The 22597-nt window shown below is 47.3% G+C and overlaps 1 protein-coding gene and 1 long non-coding RNA gene across 5 annotated transcripts; both read right to left on the bottom strand.

Annotated features, from left to right (window-relative positions):
- Positions 1-2386: 2386 nt before the first annotated feature.
- Positions 2387-6273, bottom strand: LOC100273385 (uncharacterized). 4 transcript variants are annotated; one of them, XM_035962957.1, is made up of 9 exons: positions 5912-6273; positions 5541-5672; positions 4931-5377; positions 4661-4833; positions 4345-4442; positions 4094-4228; positions 3796-3985; positions 3605-3719; positions 2387-3528 (listed from the first exon to the last, which is right to left on the bottom strand). In XM_035962957.1, exons 3-9 carry the CDS (start codon positions 5307-5309, stop codon positions 2600-2602), a joined length of 2019 nt encoding a protein of 672 aa, XP_035818850.1. In that variant the 5' UTR covers positions 5310-5377; positions 5541-5672; positions 5912-6273; the 3' UTR covers positions 2387-2599. The 4 variants fall into 4 exon arrangements, with proteins under 4 accessions (XP_035818850.1, XP_035818849.1, XP_035818851.1 ...); XM_035962956.1 differs by having other exon boundaries at positions 5442-5672; XM_035962958.1 differs by lacking the exon at positions 5541-5672 and having other exon boundaries at positions 4931-5374.
- A 1897-nt stretch (positions 6274-8170) lies between these two features.
- Positions 8171-9070, bottom strand: LOC103641898 (uncharacterized). The gene is made up of 2 exons (XR_560558.1): positions 8867-9070; positions 8171-8548 (listed from the first exon to the last, which is right to left on the bottom strand). It is a non-coding gene; the product is annotated as an uncharacterized lncRNA (long non-coding RNA).
- Between the last annotated feature and the right edge of the window lie 13527 nt (positions 9071-22597).

The following is a 22597-nucleotide window of genomic DNA, read 5'->3' on the forward strand; positions in this document are numbered from 1 at the left end:
TGGAACCGCCACTGCCGCGCCTCTGAATCTAGGAACCGCAGCCTCCGGGGTCCGCCGCAACCGCGCGCGCTCGGGCAACCGCCGATGTCGCAAGCACGGGTGGGCGCCGTCGCTCGTGCATCGGGGTGATGTATCAAAAACTGAGCACTAGTGCTCTGTGGTTTATTTTATAGACGTTCGGACTTAATCCGGTTCAACCAAATGACACGTCTAATCACGACTTTCTCTAATTATTACAAGCACATGGCTTATAATATAAACTATATATATACTTATTGATTTTTAGAGGTGGGTCTTTGGAACTAGATTTTATCGTTGTTGGAGAATCTTTGCAGTATTGTACACATATGTTTTATTATTTTTAACCTGAATATTTTGATTGGTGGTGAAAGTTTCGAAAATTTTAGTTTTTTTAGTACGAGGGAGGAAACGGACAAAAGGCCTTGTAAAAAAGAAGAAACCTGACAATTGCATTTAGTGGGCTCGGCCCACAGACTTATAAACCAGCACGCTAAAATTGTTGCCAACTCGGTGTTTGCTCCGATGGCGATACAGTGGTGGTGAGGTGAGGATGGCCAATAAACACGTGGCCCGTCACGGCCCGTCAGGTCGACATGAAGCTCGCTATTTAGGCTCGATGACTCGATCTGAGCTTGGTCCGGCACATCTAGGCCTAGTCCAGTACGAGGTGACTTGTTTTCAACCTGTCGGGTTAGCTCTAATATGGCATGTTTCTAAACGGACTAGAACTTGGGTCGTCTAATAAGGAAACATTATACAAGTAGCTATATCTTTAATTTAATGTCTATCATTTATTTGTGATATGTGTATTATTTTTTATATATGTTATTGTATTTAGTTATATTATTAAAATATGATTTTATAAATAAGTTCATTTTTTATAGTGATCTAATTTTAAGTTTGATTTATACGCTGGCAGGTTCAGACTGACACGATGTTCATTTTTGGGTAAGGCTCACCGAGCCAGCCCGGTATGGTTGGGCTCTTCCATGCCGGGCTCGTTCAGCGGTTTGAACCCGTCGAGTAACCCGGTTCAATCTGAATAATTATTCGGATCTAGCCGTGTGTCGTGCTTAAATGGGTCGTGCTTCAATATATCCGTTTCGGGTGGTCCGTTTGGATATCACCCTCACGCACAGGACGGTGTCACGGTGACTCACGCATGTGGACGTGGAGTTGACAGACGGGGGAAAAATTCGTCGGTCCTGCTTAGCCAGCTCTCCTCCTCAGTCGCCGGTGCAGTTGGATTGGATACAGCAGCATCTAGATTATTCTGTTCCGTTATCATGATAGTGCAAAACGATGCGCGTATACAGAGTCCCGATCTATCCGATTGCTCAGTGAAGCCTATCCCGCTACGACCACCGAGTGTAGCACGACAGCAACCTTCACTACCGACGGGAGGTTGATGGTAACCGGAGAATGTCCGTGCCCTCTTGTTCAGAGCTCCACAGCACCACCGAAGCAACGAGAGGGGCAAAGCTTGGGGACGTCTGTCACCGAGAACAGAAGTGACGGCAGAGACGAGGCACGCCGGCCACCCTTTTTGATGCATGCATCCTTCATCGAGCATCGATTCATTCAATGTGTCGAATTGTCAGCGAGTTTGGAACCTCTAGCCGCCTGTAGCCTGTAGGTAGCCGCCTGTAGCCTGTAGGTGGAGGTGGAAGGAAGCATCATCGTTGATGCCGACGGGTTAGGCGGGCGCGTACCGACGACTGTGCCATGCACTGCGCACGGAGATGCCGTGCTCAGTTTTCTCTTTCAACTTCCAAACGGTGCCGCTGAGTGAAGAAGCTGCTCCACTGCAGCGGAAGAGGGCTGAGCGCACCAGGATCTGCTGAACAGCGTTGGGGCATTGCAGTTGCAGTAACACTTTGTGTAAGATAAAGAGTTTTATTAGAGCATCTCCAACAGCTCATGTATAACTATAATCTATGGCGCCGAGCTCGGTACCACGTCGGCGCCACGACAGCTGTTTGTGCCAACGCAGCACGTACCTCGGCGCCATAGCCTATGGCGCCGAGCTGTGTTACCTCGGCGCCACAGGCTACGGCGCCGAGTAAAGGGTCCAAAAATGACATTAAAATTTTTTAGGGTCCAAACGTGAATTTTTTTCCGATGAAGGACCAAAATGCAAAAAATTCGGGCGAGAGCATAAGTGCGCGGGAGCGGGAGGGCGTGCTCGTGGGAGATGGCGAGTCACAACAGCTCGGGAAATATGGCTAGCGACGGGGAGGTGATGCCGAGCACGATGGAGAAGTGAGGACGAAGGCGAGTCTCTTGGAATTTGTTTTCACGACGATTTTCATTTTTTTACCGAGCAGAGACTGTTTACCGAGTCTATTGGACTTGCTCTTAGTGCTATGCTATAATAATAATAATATGCGTGCTACTAGACAACAGGCAATTCATCCTGTCATCCTTCAGATTTCCATTTTTACATATATATACACCGTACATTAAGCTCATATGGACATTAGAACAGGCCTGGTTGGTATGTAATTCTACTACACGGATTCCACCCCACAAACGACGAACGATGCCCTCTGTTCTGTACGCATCGTCAGCGCGCCCTCTAGCTCCCTGGCGTGAACTTCATGCAGATGGGCGGCTTGACCTTGGCCAGCGCGAGCAGAGACGACGGGAACGTCCAGATCCCGTCGCCGCAGATGAGCCCCGAGGCGACGGCCGGCACCAGCAGCGCGGCCTTCTTGCCGTCGAGCTTGTGCCACGCGAACACCACGAGGCTCCCCACGCACATGTCGACGGCGAAGCTGGCGCCCACGAGGAACGGCACGGCCATGGCCATGGGCAGCGGCACGAGCCGCGCGAGCCGGCGCGGCAGCAGGTCCCGCGCCAGGTTCGCCAGCACCGCGAACGCGAAGAACCCCGCGCACAGCTGCAGGCAGTGCCTGGGCAGCGCCGAGAAGCCCTCCACGCCGAGGATGGCCATGTTGCGGTAGATGAGCGCGTAGGGGGCCTTCCAGTACCCGTCCGGCTCGCCCACGTCGAACGCCCTGTAGAAGAGCATGAAGGTGAGCGGCGCCAGGACGCACCCCATCAGCGTGCCCACGGCCTGCCCCACCAGCATCGACCGCGGCGACGTCAGCGTCAGGTGCCCCGTCTTGAAGTCGTGCATCAGGTCGGCCGACACGAGCACCAGCTGCTTCACCAGCCCGCACCCCACCAGCCCGGCCACCACGCCGCTGTCCTTCCCCGCCCACGCCGCCAGCACGAACAGCGCGACCTTCCCGTAGTTGTACCCCATGTTCATGTCCGTCAGCCCGGTCCCGTACGCGTTGCAGAACCCCAGCGCCGGCGCCAGCGCGTACGCCACCACCACGTAGTACCACCTCACCTCCCGGAACATGATCGGGATGGCGATCACCGCGATCAGGCTCAGCGCCGCGTACCCCGCGTAGGACAGCCACGTCGGGATGTTGTCCCTGTTGAACACCTCGTCGCGCTGCATGTCGTCCAGCGCCATCGTGTCCGCGTCCGCCACTGCGCAGTATAAATTCCAACTCCCGATATAGTAAGGGCTTGGTTGGAAGAAGGGGAAGGGTAATTTCCCAATTACCTCTGTTCAGGTTCTTGCGACGTGATCTCTCGCGTATGTTCTTGACAGTGATAGCTATGACTTTGACGAAGTTGTAGAGACCGTCTCCCACGAGAAGGGCAATGCAAAGGAAGGCCTGATCGAATGGGGATCGGGGTTGAGAATTGAAGCTACGCTAGCTGTAGTAAGCACTGGTGAACCCACCAGTTTACCTTGTACCCGTAGATGCCTGTCATGCTATTCTGAGATGCATCTGCCGGATACCAGTTGCCCTTCTGCTTGCCGATGAGTGGCCACATGACGCCCCAGGAAACGACGGCACCGAACAGCAACGAGAGGTTGACGAGGTGCGAGCAGATCATCCCAGCACCAACGTACGTCAGGCTGAAGTCGAAGGAAAACCTGACGGTTCAAAGGGCCCAGAAAGGTGAACCTTTTTGCTGCCTTTGTACTACGCTGAAACATAAAGAAGAAAAAAACAACAACAACGAGAAAGGCAACAATGACTACGTCTGGTTAAAAGCCTGGAGCCCGAAAGTAGGGAACTGGGCGAATCCGCAGTGGTCGCCGGCGGTGTAGAACCACTGGAAGAAGCTCCACAGGAAGCTGATCCCGAAGTACTTGAGGAATCCACGGACCTGAATTCTGACATCACGGTGATGAAAGTGGTAAATAGTTCAGGTTTTGCCATTTTATTTTATGGTATATTGGCATGTTGGGGAGGGAGATTTCGGCAGAATGGCTGAAATAAAATAGCGTACTTTGCATTCTTATCTCCTTGAGGTGTGTGGAATCCGTTTATGAGAACCGCGGTGGCTGTTCCACTTGGATAAGTGAGTTTGTAGTCGATGACGAGCACCTGAAAAGTGTTTAGTTTGGAGCTCGATCTTTAGAAAAGGTGAGAAGTAGAGAAAACACCCAGGTTGCGTAGAAGTAGAACGGATAGAATTGACAAGTACGGCGAGCAACAGCAACCACAGAAAATTCAGATAGCGCGGTTCAAACAGTGAGTAAACGCTCGAAAAGGTCGGGCATGGAAAGATCAGAGAGAAGAGAGGACCGCGGGAGGGACAGGACCTTTCTGAGTGGAAGCAAGGTGAGGAGCCCCACGAAGCTGACGGCGAGGAGGAATCCGGTCATCCAGCCGATGGCAGGCTCCCTGTAGCTCCCCGGCACGTTGCCCGGCGTGCTCACCCCGGAGAGCTCGTACGTCTTCTTGTCCAGGCCCAGCAGGAACGACCCGAACCCACCTGCGGATTGGCAAGATGGTCAATAGCGACGGCGGGCGGACTCGTGACTGGGACAGGGCTCGTCGATTGGCAAGCAAGGCGTGACGGACTGGCTTACCGCCGAACCCTATGGTGTAGCAGGCGACGACGCAGGTCTGCACGACGGTGTTCTCCTGGCGGGTGAAGGGGCGGCATGCAATGCCTAGGCGGCCGAGGGCGCGCGTCCATCCGCGGAGCGCCAGGAAGGCGAGCAGCGCGGCGGAGACGTTCATGGTGGGGGTGAGCCCCGTGGTGAGGCTCAGCTTCATGACGATCACCGTGTAGACGAAGCCGATGAGCAGCGCCGCCACCATCCCGCGCGCGGTGACCTGCTCGCGCCACGGCGGCACGCGCTCCGGCTCCGGCACCGCCGCCGCGGGCTCCGACTCCACGTCCGGCGCCGCCGTCTTCTCGATCTCGTGCGCGCCCGCGGCCGGCTCGGGCCGGAGCTGGTCCATGGCGCCGGCGCCTCGGCCCCGGGGGACTAGGAGCTCGAGCTCCGAGACGGCGGCGGCGGCGGCTGCTGCTGCAGTATGGAGGCGTAGATGTGAGTTCATTTGTTTGTTCACACAAAAAAAAAAGAACCAGACCATGCCACTACGCCATCCATGTGCTCGTGCATTGGACTTGGACAGATGCAGAGGCGCGTGAGTTGTCGGATGGATCTCGGATTATTAAAAATCCATAACCTTTGGCCTTCTTTCTTCTCTTGGATATATTTTTTATTCAGTTTTGCAATGGAAACCGAAATTTCCCAAATGGGGATCCTCAAACGCTAACGTATATGTCACCAGAATCCGATTGGCGGAAAATATCCAATCCTGAATTGAAAACCACGCAAACGATGCCATAAATCACTCCAGCAGGACAGGAACAGGAACACAGGTGTGGGAAACAGAAGGAAAAAAAAAACAGAACGGACTATGACGATAACAGACACGGAAACGCAGAACTGACGCACAGGACAGCCAGAACCGAGCCAAAAAGGATCGAATTTCTCGACGCGGGCTGGAGAGCGGAGACCACGCATGGCACGCAGAGGCCGATCTGGATCCCTCACCTGGCTGGCTTGCCGGAACAGCAGCGCCTGGTGGACTGGACGAGCACGAGCGCTGGTCACCGCTGGCACACGAGCCGCGAGAGCGTGGAATGGCACGCACGCCGGTCACCCCTGGCACTGGAAGGCAGGGAGGGAGTATATGCAGCGGCGGCAGCCGCTCAAACCAGGCGGTGCTGTCTGTACTGCCTGCGCTTCGTAGCCAGGTCCGGGCCGCGCGCGCGTGTGGACGCGTGGGCGTGCAGTACAAAAGGCGAGCGAGGCTCCGCCCTGCAGTACAACGGGACGGGGTGCGGGCAGCGGACGCGCGCCGGTGCGCGAGTGTGAGAAAGGATGGCAGTGGCAGGTGAGGTTGAGGTGGGTGCGGGCCGGTCGTCAGATATGCGTGCGCGATCTTTTTAGGGTACCAGCCGGGGGCGGGCCGGGACGTGGACGGATGCACGCCTCGCTGCCTCCCTCTGACTTTGACTTTTGGGTCTTTGTAATTTGGTTTGGCGTGCGACGGCAACAACTGGGACTAATAACAGTGCAGTGGCTTGGAGTTTTTCTATCTCGATTGGGGTTCGCCGTTCACATGTTGACGGCCTTGGCTCGGCGTTGGCGATGACATGGTTTCGGTGTTGATCTTTTGTGCCGTCGTAGTCGTGTACGGTCACGCTAGCATCCCAGTAGCTCCAAAAACGAGTTATGAAAGTAATGTATTTTATATTTTAGTAAAAAGAAAGAAACAATTTCTCAATCAGGGTTGATTTGGTGACAAAGGGATCCCGGGAGGATCGGAGGGGATTGAGAGGAAATTTCCCGGATCGGAGGGGATTGAGGGGGAAATTAGTTCATTTCCCCCTCAATCCTCTTGAGGGTTGATTTGGTGACCCGAGATCCCGGGAGGATCGGAGGGGATTGAGGGGAAATTTCCCGGATCGGAGGGGATTGAGGGGGAAATTAGTTCATTTCCCCCTCAATCCCCTCCGATCCTCCCGGGATCCCGGGTCACCAAATCAACCCTCAAGAGATAATCTCATAGATCACTTCAGGCTATCACGTAGGTATAATCATACGATAAACTATTGCTAAAAGTTAATATCATTCGTGATGTCACGAAGGCGGTGTCACATTACTTACGCCGACGCTAATGATAGCGGAAGTTTATGCATAAGCATATGTTTGGTTCCAGAATAATGTGAGGAATAATGTGAGGCTTGAACCCGTCCTAATTTTATGATATGAGATTTGAACCTGTTTCCTATTTGATTTGAGAGAGAGTCGTTCCAGTTTCTTGTTTGGTTAGAGGGGTTGAGTGGGATAGAGCAATGTCATCGTATAACAACACCATGGTACCTTAGATATCCAAGGAGATTGATAGGTAAGGGATAGAGCGAGGGATATAGCCTCGAGACATGTTGATCTCGGGTAGTGCTACGGCCACCGACACATGAAAAAATTATAGAGTTTCGAGCCGTTGAATGTGTAACACTCTATATCGTCTTTTGTGTATGATGGATTGATGAATGCAGAGGAGAAGAACATTACATGCTCATATATTCCCTTAGCCTCATAGACGACTAGCCCTCCCTTTTTTTTGTTCTGTGAGAGTTATATGATTTCTGGTATCTAGTTCACCTTGGTCTTATGGAACACTATGTTCTTCTAGATCATGTTTCTTTCTACGCCATCTCTTTTATAGCTCGTGGGAGGAGAGAGTTACATGCATGTTAGACAGTGGATCCTGTATAACAAAGGCTCAACCTCTCCTATCTTATCTCTAACATGGAGTCGTACATGATTTGTGTCTTGAATGTGCTATAGTGTTGAGCATGTCTCATTGTAGTGGCAATATGTCTTATTGTAGTGGCAAGTACCAGAAGCCACACTATTAGTTGTAATGTAGTTGGCAAATAGTGTAACTGCTTTTACTTTATAATCCTTATAGGTATGCCAACATGTTCATGCATGGCCGTAGGAACCGTGGCAACACACCACACAGTGATAGTGGCCTCAAGTACACCTAGTACCCTTTGTTGTGGCTATAATGCACTTACTTGACCACAAACATCGTTCATTGCATTTAATGTGATGGACGAAATCCTTATCTAGATTACATCATGTCATGTGGTCGTCGTGAGCGAAGGTGCTCATGGCACTGGGGCCATATTGTTCGGGTCATTCTTCCCAAAGGCATTTTTATCCAAGGTTGTCTTGTCTCGGAGACATCTTGAAGGAAGTAAGAATGAAAGTATATATCTGAATCATTAGGACAAATTCTTTTTGTGTTTGGTAAATGGTACTTCATTCACATCCATTGTTCAAAGCATAACAATTTAGGGTTTTGGAAAGCCAAGACAAACAATAATGTTTACATCTTCCGCATATAAGTACAAGTGTTGTTAAACAATTTTAGAAGTGTGTCACAAGCTTAATGCGGGAGGGTATCTGACAAGTTATGCTCACTCCTATGATTGTTGAAACAAGCAGAATGATCCTTGACATCCATGCCAAACTTTAAGAACAAGTGTCAACGAAGCCATATCTTTATTCTTGCTTGCACCTTGTAGCTAATGTGCAGTGAAGATGGTGCGACAATTATGGATCCTAAGGATGACGGAGCCTCCTTTGTTGTTATTACCAGCCCACCATTTTCCCCTATTCAGTTGTCATAGCCAAAACAAATTGTCATCGGTGTACATGTTATGTTATATTCAAGGTATAAAAGGTGCATTACTTTGCAACAGGTAACAACTCTATTGTTTGAAACTAGTGAGTGTAAGTTTTCATCCAACATCACTAGAGATGAATTCTCTAAAGGAGGGACCAAAATTCTCTATACATTTGGAAACAAAACACAAGTTATATATGAAACAACAACAATTATAAAACTAGTTAGGTGCACGTATGTTGCTACGATTTTTTATAATTATTGTAAAGCTATTGATGAGGTGGGCATTTTGTTGAACAACATACCACACAATTGTCGTCGCAATGTGGCCTCGCCCACACCCCGACTGCGGTGCCCATGCGGCCATGTCGTACCCGTCCCAGCGCTCATCTAGGAGGTTGCGGTAAAGGTCGAGGACTCAAGGTGAGGAATTAGGTGTTGGTGGTCAAAGAGGAGCGCACAACATGGGAACGACGAGTGTGTGCCTAAAGCAACGCAGGGGAGGTGTTGGAGGCAGCGGACGGGGACAATGCTAATAAATACCTTGTCATTGTTAAGTACCGACATGCTTTTGGCATGCCTTGACCCGAATCTTCAGTTGCAACCCCATTAACAACGTGACCTAACCGTTTTTTGGGATTCAAAACAGAAATAACTAGATTCTAGTGTCTATGAAACAATAGTTGTTGCAGGGTAGACATGCCATTGTTGTCTTATAATGAGAGAATGGAACTCAATTGAAACTTGAAACTTGTAAGGCGCTAAATTATATCCATGATCTTAGATAACTACTAATGACATTCACATACATTAAAGAACAAAATGTTTCAAATTTGTTACTTCTTAACTATGGTGCTCCACTTAAGTTAAAAGGTAGAAAAGTACACAATGTTTTTTTGAAATAGATGCATTTGCATGCTAAGTAAATATAAAATGCATGTAGATTTACCATCTGAATGTCATGGGGATCTAGGTAGAGTGCCCTGTCATCCTGATGTCTTAGGGTTTCCACCTAAAATGCCTAAGCTTTGTGAGAATGTAAACGTCTCCTTTTGTAATGAGATGTACCTGATAGAAAGGAAACATGTAGTAATTAATTACATATCCATATATCAACAGAAACATCATTCACTGATTTTAAGTTCCAGCTTAAGGAAATTAAAATGGACTTTTGCTGGTAAGTAATGCAACTATAAGGAAGCATCCTTGTGTTTGGACAGTTCACTTTGCACATAACTCATTTCCCTCGGTAGTGATGACACCAGAGCTTTAAATTCTGAGATAACCTGGTTCCGACCTAACAGATGAAAAAGTATAAAACAATATGATAACTGCAGTACAAGACCTAACAAAAAATTACAAAGGAAGAGTTAACGAAGAATACAATAATTTTCCCTACTATCGTATCAACTTTTCTCTTAACATCCAATAATGTAAAGCATCCATGAAAAGTAACACTGACCAGAGTGGGTTTACATGATTGAGGAGAACAATGAACACCAATATGGCAAAACAATGTAAATCATTCATACAGTATTACTGTCTAAAGTCTCAACAAAACATGCAACAGAAATGGTGTATACTCCACACACAAATTAAGCCAACTAATGACTCAATACCAAACCACATTTAATGAAAATTTTGAAAATAAAAAAGGCCTATTTTTTTCCAGAAATCAATAATGAGGCCTACTGTTGCGGATCTAATCTGGATAGAAATCATATCTATTTCAGCTTCTTCTATCCAAACAGGTCCAGCTCGACGAGCTCTAGCTTCAAACAACTGAAACTAGAGGCCAGTTTCATGAAATTTTTGAAGCTCCTCAAAGGGTGCTTCAAAAACACCGTTTACGTGCCTCCCCATGAAGTTGCACAAAAATTACCCACCATGTCATTGGTTACATGACTTACCGATTCATATATCTTTCTCCACCCGCTAATCATCAAGAGTAATTAAGAAAAGTCACACAAGTTAATTGTATTACAGAAACTGGAGTCTATGTGGAAGCCAAACACTCTTGAACACTACCTTACCAATTTAAAATCGAAGTTGTAATTATTTGAAATGAAGCCCTCCCAAATAGGGCCTTAATTGAAGACATCCAAACACCCCTAACTTATAGTCTTTTTTAAAGAAGGGGCGAAGCCCCCTAGGCGCATGGAGGAGAACACCAAGCATTCTCTAAGCATTCCTAAGCACCAAGACTTCAATTCCGCGCATTCGATTCTTTGTGATAGCAACTAGAGCTCCATTTGAGTAGAGAACTCTTTGAGTTGTGTTGAGAGCTCGTGTTGTGACTTGTGTGCGTATTGTCGCTCTGATTTTGTGTCTTCTGTGCGTTGCTCATCCCTCCTTTACTCCGTGCTTCTTTGTGAACATCAAAGTGTAAGGGCGAGAGGCTCCAAGTTGTGGAGATTCCTCGCGAGCGGGATAAAGTAAACAAATCAAAACACCGTGGTATTCAAGTGGGTCTTTGGACCGCTTGAGAGGGGTTGATTGCAACCCTCGTCCATTGGGACGCCACAACGTGGAGTAGGCAAGTGTTGAACTTGGCCGAACCACGGGATGAACCACTGTGTCTATCTGTGATTGATCTTCTTGTGGTTATCGTGTCTTGCAAGGATTCTTCTCTAGCCACTTGGCTTTATTGTGCTAACTCCTAATCAAGTTTTGTGGTATTAAAGTTCAAGTTTTACAGGATCACCTATTCACCCCCCTCTAGGTGCTCTCAATTGGTATCAGAGCCGTTCTGTTCAAGAAAGGGACTAATCGCCCGAAGAGATGGATCCTAGGGGCAAGGGGATGGTGGTCAATGATAAGGAGAAGGAGTCCTTCGTCAATGATCCAAAATACGACAAGCCTACTGACTCGGGCTCAAGCCACAAAAGAAAAGACGGGAAGAAGAAGAAAACAAGGCGCATCAAGGAGATCGTCTACTACGACGACAACGACGAGTCCTCTTCTTCCCAAAAGGACGACGACAACTACGAGAAAAAGAAAACGGTCAATTCAAACTTTTCTTTTGATTATTCTCGTATTCCACGAAATACAAATGCTCATTTACTCTCCATTCCACTTGGTAAACCTCCTCACTTTGATGGAGAGGACTACGGATTTTGGAGTCACAAAATGTGTAGTCACTTGTTCTCTCTCCATCCAAGCATATGGGAGATAGTAGAGAGTGGAATGCAATTTGATAGTACTGATAGTCCCAGATTTATCAATGAGCAAATTCACAAAAATGCACAAGCTACTACTGTTCTTCTAGCATCTTTGTGCAGGGATGAATACCATAAGGTGAGCGGCTTGGATAACGCCAAGAAGATTTGGGACACCCTCAAGATCTCTCATGAGGGAAATGACGTCACCATGCTCACCAAGATGGAGTTATTGGAGGGCGAACTTGGGAGATTCGCAATGATCAGGGGCGAGGAGCCAACCCAAACGTACAACCGGCTCAAGACCCTCGTCAACAAAATAAGGAGCTATGGAAGCACGCGATGGACGGACCACGACGTTATCCGCCTAATGCTAAGGTCCTTTACTATCCTTGATCCACATCTTGTGAACAATATTCGTGAGAATCCTAGGTACACCAAGATGACGCCCGAGGAGATACTTGGAAAATTCGTAAGCGGGCGAATGATGATCAAGGAGGCTAGATACGTTGATGAGGCGTTAAATGGCCCAATCCATGAGCCTCAAACCGTAGCTCTCAAAGCAACAAGGAGCAAGGAGGCGCTACCTAGCAAGGTGGCACAAGTCAAGGCGGCGGGGCTCAATGAGGAAGAGATGGCCCTCATCATCAAGCACTTCAAGACGGCGCTAAGGGGTCTGAAAGGGAATTAGGCTTACACCTAGTTCCTATATAATTTTGGTGGTTGAATTGCCCAACACAAATCTTTGGACTAACTAGTTTGTTCCAGTGTATAAGCTATACAGGTGTCAAAGGTTCACAACATAGCCAATAAAATGACCAAGTGTTGGGTTCAACAAAAGGGCAAAGAGCCAACCGTAGGCCCTCTGGTCTGGGCGCACCGGACTGTCCGGTGTGCCACCGGACAGTGTCCGGTGCACCAGGGGACTCCAGCTCGAACTCGTCACCTTCGGAAATTTCCAGGGGCTCTCGCGCTATAATTCACCGGACTGTCCGGTGTACACCGGACAGTGTCCGGTGCGCCATGGAGAAGCGGCCTCAGGAACTCTTCAGCTTCGGGAAAAGCCAACGGCTCGTCCGCTATAATTCACCGGACATGTCCGGTGTGCACCGGACTGTCCGGTGTGACTCCAGCGCAACGGCTATCCCGCGCCAACGGCTACCTGCAGAGGCATTAAATGCGCCGCAGCGCGCGCAGACGTCAGGTTTGCCCATACTGGCGCACCGGACAATGAACAGGAGCTGTCCGGTGCGCCACCGGACATCAAGGGTGGCCCACAAGTCAGAACTCCAACGGTCAGATTCCAACGGCACTGATGACGTGGCAGGGGCACCGGACATGTCCGGTGTGCACCGGACTGTCCGGTGCGCCATCGAGCAGACTGGCTCCCCAACGGCCACATTTGGTGGTTGGGGCTATAAATACCCCAACCACCCCACATTCATTGCCATCCAAGTTTTCCACTTCTCAACCACTTACAAGAGCTAGGCATTCAATTCTAGACACATTCAAAGAGATCAAATCCTCTCCAATTCCACACAAAACCCTAGTGACTAGAGAGAGTGATTTGCCGTGTTCTTTTGAGCTCTTGCGCTTGGATCGCATTCTTTCTTTCTCTTTCGCTCTTGTGATCAACACTCAATTGTAACCAAGGCAAGAGGCACCGATTGTGTGGTGGCCCTTGCGGGGAAGTTTTGTTCCCGGTTGATTGAGAGGAAGGAAAGCTCACTCGGTCCGAGGGACCGTTTGAGAGAGGGAAGGGTTGAAAGAGACCCGGCCTTTGTGGCCTCCTCAACGGGGAGTAGGTTTGCAAGAACCGAACCTCGGTAAAACAAATCCACGTGTCACTCTCCTTATTTGCTTGCGATTTGTTTTGCGCCCTCTCTCGCGGACTCATTTATTATTACTAACGCTAACCCCGACTTGTAGTTGTGATTATTTTTGTAAATTTCAGTTTCGCCCTATTCACCCCCCCTCTAGGCGACTATCAATTGGTATCGGAGCCCGGTGCTTCATTAGAGCCTAACCGCTCGAAGTGATGTCGGGAGATCACGCCAAGAAGGAGATGGAGACCGGCGAAAAGCCCACTACAAGCTACGGGAGCACTTCATCGGAAGAGTCCCGCACCAAAAGGAGGGAGAAGAAGAAGAGCTCCTCCAACAAAGGGAAGGAGAAGAAATCTTCTTCTCACCACAAAGAGAAGAAGGAAAAATCCTCTTCCCACAAGCCGCATCGGAAAGGCGATAAGCATAAGAGGATGAGGAAGGTGGTCTACTACGAGACCGACACTTCATCAACTTCTACCTCCGACTCCGATGCGCCCTCCGTCACTTCTAAGCGCCAAGAGCGCAAGAAGTATAGTAAGATCCCCCTACGCTACCCTCACATTCCTAAACATACACCTTTACTTTCCGTCCCATTAGGCAAACCACCAACTTTTAATGGTGAAGATTATGCTATGTGGAGTAATTTGATGCGATTTCATCTAACCTCTCTCCACAAAAGAATATGGGATGTTGTTGAGTATGGTGTACAGGTACCATCAATAGGGGATGAGGACTATGACACGGACGAAGTGGCCCAAATCGAGCACTTCAACTCCCAAGCCGCAACCATCCTCCTTGCCTCCCTAAGCAAGGAGGAATACAACAAAGTACAAGGATTGAAGAACGCCAAGGAGATTTGGGACCTACTCAAGACGGCGCACGAGGGTGATGAACTCACCAAGATCACCAAGCGGGAAACGATCGAGGGGGAGCTCGGTCGCTTCCGTCTTCGCCAAGGGGAGGAGCCACAAGACATGTACAACCGGCTCAAGACCTTGGTGAACCAAGTGCGCAACCTCGGGAGCACAAAATGGGATGACCACGAAGTGGTTAAGGTTATTCTGAGAGCCCTTATTTTCCTTAACCCTACTCAAGTACAATTAATTCGTGGCAATCCTAGATATACACAAATGACCCCCGAGGAAGTCATCGGGAATTTCGTTAGTTTTGAATGCATGATTAAGGGCTCCAAGAAGATCAACGAGCTTGATGAGCCTTCCACATCCGAGGCGCAACCCGTGGCCTTCAAGGCAACCGAGGAGAAGAAGGAGTCTACCCCAAGTAGACAACCAATTGACGCCTCCAAGCTCGACAACGAGGAGATGGCCCTAATCATCAAAAGCTTCCGGCAAATCCTCAAGCAACGGAATGGGAAGGACTACAAATCCCGTTCCAAGAAGGTTTGCTACAAGTGTGGTAAGCCCGGTCACTTTATTGCTAAATGTCCATTATCAAGTGATAGTGACAGGGACAACGACAAGAAGGGCAAGAGGAAGGAGAAGAAGAAGTACTACAAGAAGAAGGGCGGCGATGCCCATGTTTGTCGGGAGTGGGACTCCGACGAAAGCTCAAGCGACTCCTCCGACGACGAGGACGCCGCCAACATCGCCGTCACCAAAGGCCTCCTCTTCCCCAACGTCGGCCACAAGTGCCTCATGGCCAAGGACGGCAAAAAGAAGGTAAGATCAAAGTCCTCCACTAAATATGAAACATCTAGTGATGAGGATGATAAAAATGAGGAGGATAACTTGCGTATTCTTTTTGCCAACCTTAACATGGAACAAAAAGAAAAATTAAATGAGCTAATTAGTGCTATCCATGAAAAGGATGATCTCTTGGACTCCCAAGAGGACTTCCTAATCAAGGAAAACAAGAAACATGTTAAGGTTAAAAATGCTTATGCTCTAGAAAGAGAAAAATGTGAAAAATTATCTAGTGAGCTAAGCACTTGCCATGAGATTTTAGACAACCTTAGAAATGAAAATGCTAATTTGTTGGCTAAGGTTGATTCTCATGTTTGCATTGATCCTAGAAATAATGATGTTGATTTGCTTGCTAGGATTGATGAATTGAATGCTTCCATCGCTAGCCTTAGAAATGAGAATGAGAAATTAATTGCTAAGGCTAAGGATTTTGATGTTTGCAATACTACTATTTCTGACCTTAGAACTAAGAATGACTTGTTGCATGCTAAGGTTATTGAATTAAAATCTTGCAAACCCTCTACATCTACTATTGAGCATGTGTCCATTTGCACTAGATGTAGAGATATTAATGTTGATGCTATCCATGATCACCTTGCCTTAATTAAAAAACAAAATGATCACATAGCACAACTTAATGCTAAAATTAGAGAGCATGACATAGAAAATGAAAAATTTAAATTGGCTAGAAGCATGCTCTATAATGGGAGACGCCCGGGCATTAAGGACGGCATTGGCTTTCAAAGGGGAGACAATGTCAAAATTAATGCCCCTCCTAAGAACTTGTCTAACTTTGTTAAGGGCAAGGCTCCCATGCCTCAGGATAACGAGGGTTACATTTTGTACCCTGCCGGGTATCCTGAGAATAAGATTAAGAAAATTCATTCTAGGAAGTCTCACTCTGGCCCTAATTATGCTTTTATGTATAAGGGTGAGATATCTAGATCTAGGCAACCAATCCATGCCAAGTTGCCTAGAAAGAAAACTATTAATGCGTCAAATGATCATGCCATTTCATTTAAAACTTTTGATGCATCTTATGTGTTGACTAGCAAATCTGGCAAGGTAGTTGCCAAAATTGTTGGGGGCAAACACAAGGGCTCCAAGACTTGTGTTTGGGTACCCAAAGTTCTTGTATCTAATGCCAAAGGACCCAAAACCGTTTGGGTACCTAAAACAAAGAACTAAACTTGTTTTGTAGGTTTATGCATCCGGGGGCACAAGTTGGATACTCGACAGCGGGTGCACAAACCACATGACCGGGGAGAAAAGGATGTTCTCCTCATATGAGAAAAACAAAGACCCCCAACGAGCTATCACATTTGGGGATGGAAATCAAGGGTTGGTCAAAGGTTTGGGTAAAATTGCTATTTCACCTGACCATTCCATTTCCAATGTTTTTCTTGTTGATTCATTAGATTACAACTTGCTTTCTGTTTCCCAATTATGTCAAATGGGCTACAACTGTCTTTTTACTGATATAGGTGTCACTGTCTTTAGAAGAAGTGATGATTCAATAGCATTTAAGGGTGTGTTAGAGGGTCAGCTATACTTAGTAGATTTTGATAGAGCTGAGCTCGACACATGTTTAATTGCTAAGACTAACATGGGTTGGCTCTGGCACCGCCGACTAGCCCATGTTGGGATGAAGAATCTTCATAAGCTTCTAAAGGGAGAGCACATTTTAGGACTAACCAATGTTCATTTTGAGAAAGACAGGATTTGTAGCGCATGCCAAGCAGGGAAGCAAGTTGGCACTCATCATCCACACAAGAACATAATGACGACTGACAGGCCACTGGAGCTCCTACACATGGATCTATTCGGCCCGATCGCTTACAAAAGCATCGGCGGGAGTAAGTACTGCCTAGTTATTGTGGATGATTATTCTCGCTTCACTTGGGTATTCTTTTTACAGGAAAAATCTCAAACCCAAGAGACTTTAAAAGGATTCTTGAGACGGGCTCAAAATGAGTTCGGCTTAAGGATCAAGAAAATAAGAAGCGACAATGGGACGGAGTTCAAGAACTCTCAAATTGAAAGATTCCTTGAGGAGGAGGGGATCAAGCATGAGTTCTCTTCTCCCTACACGCCACAACAAAATGGTGTAGTGGAGAGGAAGAATCGAACTCTATTGGACATGGCAAGAACCATGCTTGATGAGTACAAGACACCGGACCGGTTTTGGGCCGAAGCAGTCAACACCGCCTGCTACGCCATCAACCGGTTATATCTTCACCGAATCCTCAAGAAGACATCATATGAACTCCTAACCGGTAAAAAGCCCAACATTTCATATTTTAGAGTTTTTGGTAGCAAATGCTTCATTCTTATTAAAAAAGGTAGAAAATCTAAATTTGCTCCTAAAACTGTAGAAGGCTTTTTACTTGGTTATGACTCAAACACAAGGGCATATAGGGTCTTTAACAAGTCCACTGGACTAGTTGAAGTCTCTTGTGACGTTGTGTTTGATGAAACTAACGGCTCTCAAGTAGAGCAAGTTGATCTTGATGAGATAGGTGAAGAACAGGCTCCATGCATCGCGCTAAGGAACATGTCCATCGGGGATGTATGTCTTAAGGAATCCGAAGAGCCTCCAAGTACACAAGATCAACCATCCTCCTCCATGCAAGCATCTCCACCAACTCAAAATGAGGATGAGGCTCAAAATGATGAAGAGCAAAATCAAGAAGACGAGCCACCTCAAAATGATAGCAATGATCAAGGGGGAGATACAAATGATCAAGAAAAGGAGGATGAGGAAGAACCAAGACCGCCACACCCAAGAGTCCACCAAGCAATCCAACGAGATCACCCCGTCGACACCATCCTCGGCGACATTCATAAGGGGGTAACTACTCGATCTCGGGTTGCTCATTTTTGTGAACATTACTCTTTTGTTTCCTCTATTGAGCCACACAGGGTAGAGGAAGCTCTCCAAGATTCGGATTGGGTGGTGGCAATGCAAGAGGAGCTCAACAATTTCACGAGGAATGAGGTATGGCATTTAGTTCCACGTCCTAACCAAAATGTTGTAGGAACCAAATGGGTCTTCCGCAACAAGCAAGATGAGCATGGTGTGGTGACAAGGAACAAAGCTCGACTCGTGGCCAAAGGGTATTCACAAGTCGAAGGTTTGGATTTTGGTGAAACCTATGCACCCGTAGCTAGGCTTGAGTCAATTCGCATATTATTGGCCTATGCTACTTACCATGGCTTCAAGCTTTATCAAATGGACGTGAAGAGTGCCTTCCTCAATGGACCAATCAAGGAAGAGGTCTATGTTGAGCAACCTCCCGGCTTTGAAGACAGTGAGTATCCTAATCACGTCTATAGGCTCTCTAAGGCGCTTTATGGGCTCAAGCAAGCCCCAAGAGCATGGTATGAATGCCTTAGAGATTTCCTTATTACCAATGGCTTCAAAGTCGGCAAGGCCGATCCTACACTCTTTACTAAAACTCTTGAAAATGACTTGTTTGTATGCCAAATTTATGTTGATGATATTATATTTGGGTCTACTAACGAGTCTACATGTGAAGAGTTTAGTAGGATCATGACACAGAAATTCGAGATGTCGATGATGGGGGAGTTGAAGTATTTTCTAGGATTCCAAGTCAAGCAACTCCGAGAGGGCACCTTCATTAGCCAAACGAAGTACACTCAAGACATTCTTGCTAAGTTTGGGATGAAGGATGCCAAACCCATCAAGACACCCATGGGAACTAATGGGCATCTCGACCTCGACACGGGAGGTAAGTCCGTGGATCAAAAGGTATACCGGTCGATGATTGGTTCATTGCTTTATTTATGTGCATCTCGACCGGACATTATGCTTTCCGTTTGCATGTGTGCAAGATTCCAATCCGACCCTAAGGAATCACACCTTACGGCCGTAAAACGAATTTTGAGATATTTGGCTTATACACCTAAGTTTGGGCTTTGGTACCCTCGGGGATCCACGTTTGATTTAATTGGTTATTCGGATGCCGATTGGGCGGGGTGCAAAATCAATAGGAAGAGCACATCGGGGACTTGCCAGTTCTTGGGAAGATCCTTGGTGTCTTGGGCTTCAAAGAAGCAAAATTCGGTCGCTCTTTCCACCGCCGAAGCCGAGTACATTGCCGCAGGACATTGTTGCGCGCAATTGCTTTGGATGAGGCAAACCCTGCGGGACTACGGTTACAAATTAACCAAAGTCCCTTTGCTATGTGATAATGAGAGTGCAATCAAAATGGCCGACAATCCCGTCGAGCATAGCCGCACTAAGCACATAGCCATTCGGTATCATTTTCTTAGGGATCACCAACAAAAGGGGGATATCGAGATTTCTTACATTAATACTAAAGATCAATTAGCCGATATCTTTACCAAGCCACTTGATGAACAATCTTTTACCAGACTTAGGCATGAGCTCAATATTCTTGATTCTAGAAATTTCTTTTGCTAAGCTTGCACACATAGCTCATTTGAATACCTTTGATCATATCTCTTTTATATGCTATGACTAATGTGTTTTCAAGTTTATTTCAAACCAAGTCATAGGTATATTGAAAGGGAATTGGAGTCTTCGGCGAAGACAAAGGCTTCCACTCCGTAACTCATACTTCGCCACCACTCCGAGCAACTCTCTCTTCTTTGGGGAAGAAATGAGCATCAAGGAAAAGGACTTCATCCTTGGGGGAGAGAGTAAAAGCTCAAACGCAAAAGGCCTTCGTCTTTGGTATAATCTTAACTCACTTATTTATGACCAAAGGGGAAGATTGCACTTCCAGGGCTCTAATGATTCCGTTTTTGGCGATTCATGCCAAAAAGGGGGAGAAATGAGCCCAAAGCAAAAGGACCGCACCACCACCACCAAATTCAAAAACTTAGTGCTTTCCAAAAGTCTTTATCATTTGGTATCCTATTGTGTTAAAAAGGGGGAGAAAATAGTATTTCAAAAATAGTATATCAAAACCCTCTTGAACACTAAGAGGTGGATCTGTTTTAGGGGGAGTTTTGTTTAGTCAAAGGAAAAGCATTTGAAATAGGGGGAGACAATTTCAAATCTTGAAAAATGCTTTGCAAACTCTTATTCATGTACCTTTGACTATTTGCAAAAGATCTTTAAAATGGATTTACAAAAAGAATTTGCAAAAACAAAACATGTGGTGCAAACGTGGTCCAAAATGTTATATAAGAAAGAAACATTCCTTGCATATCTTGTAAGTAGTTATATTGGCTCAATTCCAAGTAACCTTTTCACTTACATTATGCAAACTAGTTCAATTATGCACTTTCATATTTGCTTTGGTTTGTGTTGGCATCAATCACCAAAAAGGGGGAGATTGAAAGGGAATTAGGCTTACACCTAGTTCCTATATAATTTTGGTGGTTGAATTGCCCAACACAAATCTTTGGACTAACTAGTTTGTTCCAGTGTATAAGCTATACAGGTGTCAAAGGTTCACAACATAGCCAATAAAATGACCAAGTGTTGGGTTCAACAAAAGGGCAAAGAGCCAACCGTAGGCCCTCTGGTCTGGGCGCACCGGACTGTCCGGTGTGCCACCGGACAGTGTCCGGTGCACCAGGGGACTCCAGCTCGAACTCGTCACCTTCGGAAATTTCCAGGGGCTCTCGCGCTATAATTCACCGGACTGTCCGGTGTACACCGGACAGTGTCCGGTGCGCCATGGAGAAGCGGCCTCAGGAACTCTTCAGCTTCGGGAAAAGCCAACGGCTCGTCCGCTATAATTCACCGGACATGTCCGGTGTGCACCGGACTGTCCGGTGTGACTCCAGCGCAACGGCTATCCCGCGCCAACGGCTACCTGCAGAGGCATTAAATGCGCCGCAGCGCGCGCAGACGTCAGGTTTGCCCATACTGGCGCACCGGACAATGAACAGGAGCTGTCCGGTGCGCCACCGGACATCAAGGGTGGCCCACAAGTCAGAACTCCAACGGTCAGATTCCAACGGCACTGATGACGTGGCAGGGGCACCGGACATGTCCGGTGTGCACCGGACTGTCCGGTGCGCCATCGAGCAGACTGGCTCCCCAACGGCCACATTTGGTGGTTGGGGCTATAAATACCCCAACCACCCCACATTCATTGCCATCCAAGTTTTCCACTTCTCAACCACTTACAAGAGCTAGGCATTCAATTCTAGACACATTCAAAGAGATCAAATCCTCTCCAATTCCACACAAAACCCTAGTGACTAGAGAGAGTGATTTGCCGTGTTCTTTTGAGCTCTTGCGCTTGGATCGCATTCTTTCTTTCTCTTTCGCTCTTGTGATCAACACTCAATTGTAACCAAGGCAAGAGGCACCGATTGTGTGGTGGCCCTTGCGGGGAAGTTTTGTTCCCGGTTGATTGAGAGGAAGGAAAGCTCACTCGGTCCGAGGGACCGTTTGAGAGAGGGAAGGGTTGAAAGAGACCCGGCCTTTGTGGCCTCCTCAACGGGGAGTAGGTTTGCAAGAACCGAACCTCGGTAAAACAAATCCACGTGTCACTCTCCTTATTTGCTTGCGATTTGTTTTGCGCCCTCTCTCGCGGACTCATTTATTATTACTAACGCTAACCCCGGCTTGTAGTTGTGATTATTTTTGTAAATTTCAGTTTCGCCCTATTCACCCCCCCTCTAGGCGACTATCAGGGTCGCAAGGAGCATCCCAACAAGACCAAAACAAAGGGGAAGCGCTCTGAAGCGTCCCGATCCTTTGGGACCCAAATGTGATACAATTACTAGTCCCAGGAGGCTAGTAACCACATTCATTACTTCAAATAGTTACAGAGTCTGAATAATGTTATTACAATACCGGGGATACAAGCTCGGAAGTGAGACGAAAATCATAAAGCGTAGTGGAAGATAAAATAGCCCAGGCCACAGGCAGAACTCGATGAAGACACAGCCCCATCAATCAAGCATAGCAGAAAAGAAGTCTTCAGCTGCTGAAAAGCATAAATAAATCTGGGTGAATACACTAGGTATTCCGCAAGCCCACCCGGCTCCCATAAAGAGAAAGTGACATATATTGTACATGCTTTATACGGTGGAGTTGAATTCACTCATACTTTTGCAGAGAAAGGCAGTACTCATTGTTTGAGGTTTTCCCAAGACAATAGAAGTAACACTTGCTTAACCACCACTGAGCTTCCCGCTCTCGTGGTACCACTTTCTTTCCAGAACATACACACACATTTCCTTGTGCCCAGTTGTAGTAGAAACACTAATTGTCATACCATACCAGACTCGTCCATACCAGTGGACACGGACTATTCGAAGGTTTAGACTCTGCGCAGAGGGGTACACTTTACCCACTAGTCCGGCTCTGCGATTTCATGGCCAATGAGATCTGAATC

The sequence above is a fragment of the Zea mays genome, chromosome 10 (assembly GCF_902167145.1).
Source record: "Zea mays cultivar B73 chromosome 10, Zm-B73-REFERENCE-NAM-5.0, whole genome shotgun sequence".
NCBI lineage: Eukaryota > Viridiplantae > Streptophyta > Magnoliopsida > Poales > Poaceae > Zea > Zea mays.

What these genes read in the sequence shown, in the direction of transcription:
- LOC100273385 (XM_035962958.1), bottom strand. Translation starts at nt 5,309, where the DNA reads ATGGACCAGCTCCGGCCCGAGCCGGCCGCGGGCGCGCACGAGATCGAG. An exon ending in CTACACCATAGGGTTCGGCG is followed by an intron (nt 4,834 to 4,930) that starts GTAAGCCAGTCC and finishes GCCAATCCGCAG; the next exon opens with GTGGGTTCGGGTCGTTCCTG. An exon ending in CTCCAGGCTTTTAACCAGAC is followed by an intron (nt 3,986 to 4,093) that starts GTAGTCATTGTT and finishes TTGAACCGTCAG; the next exon opens with GTTTTCCTTCGACTTCAGCC.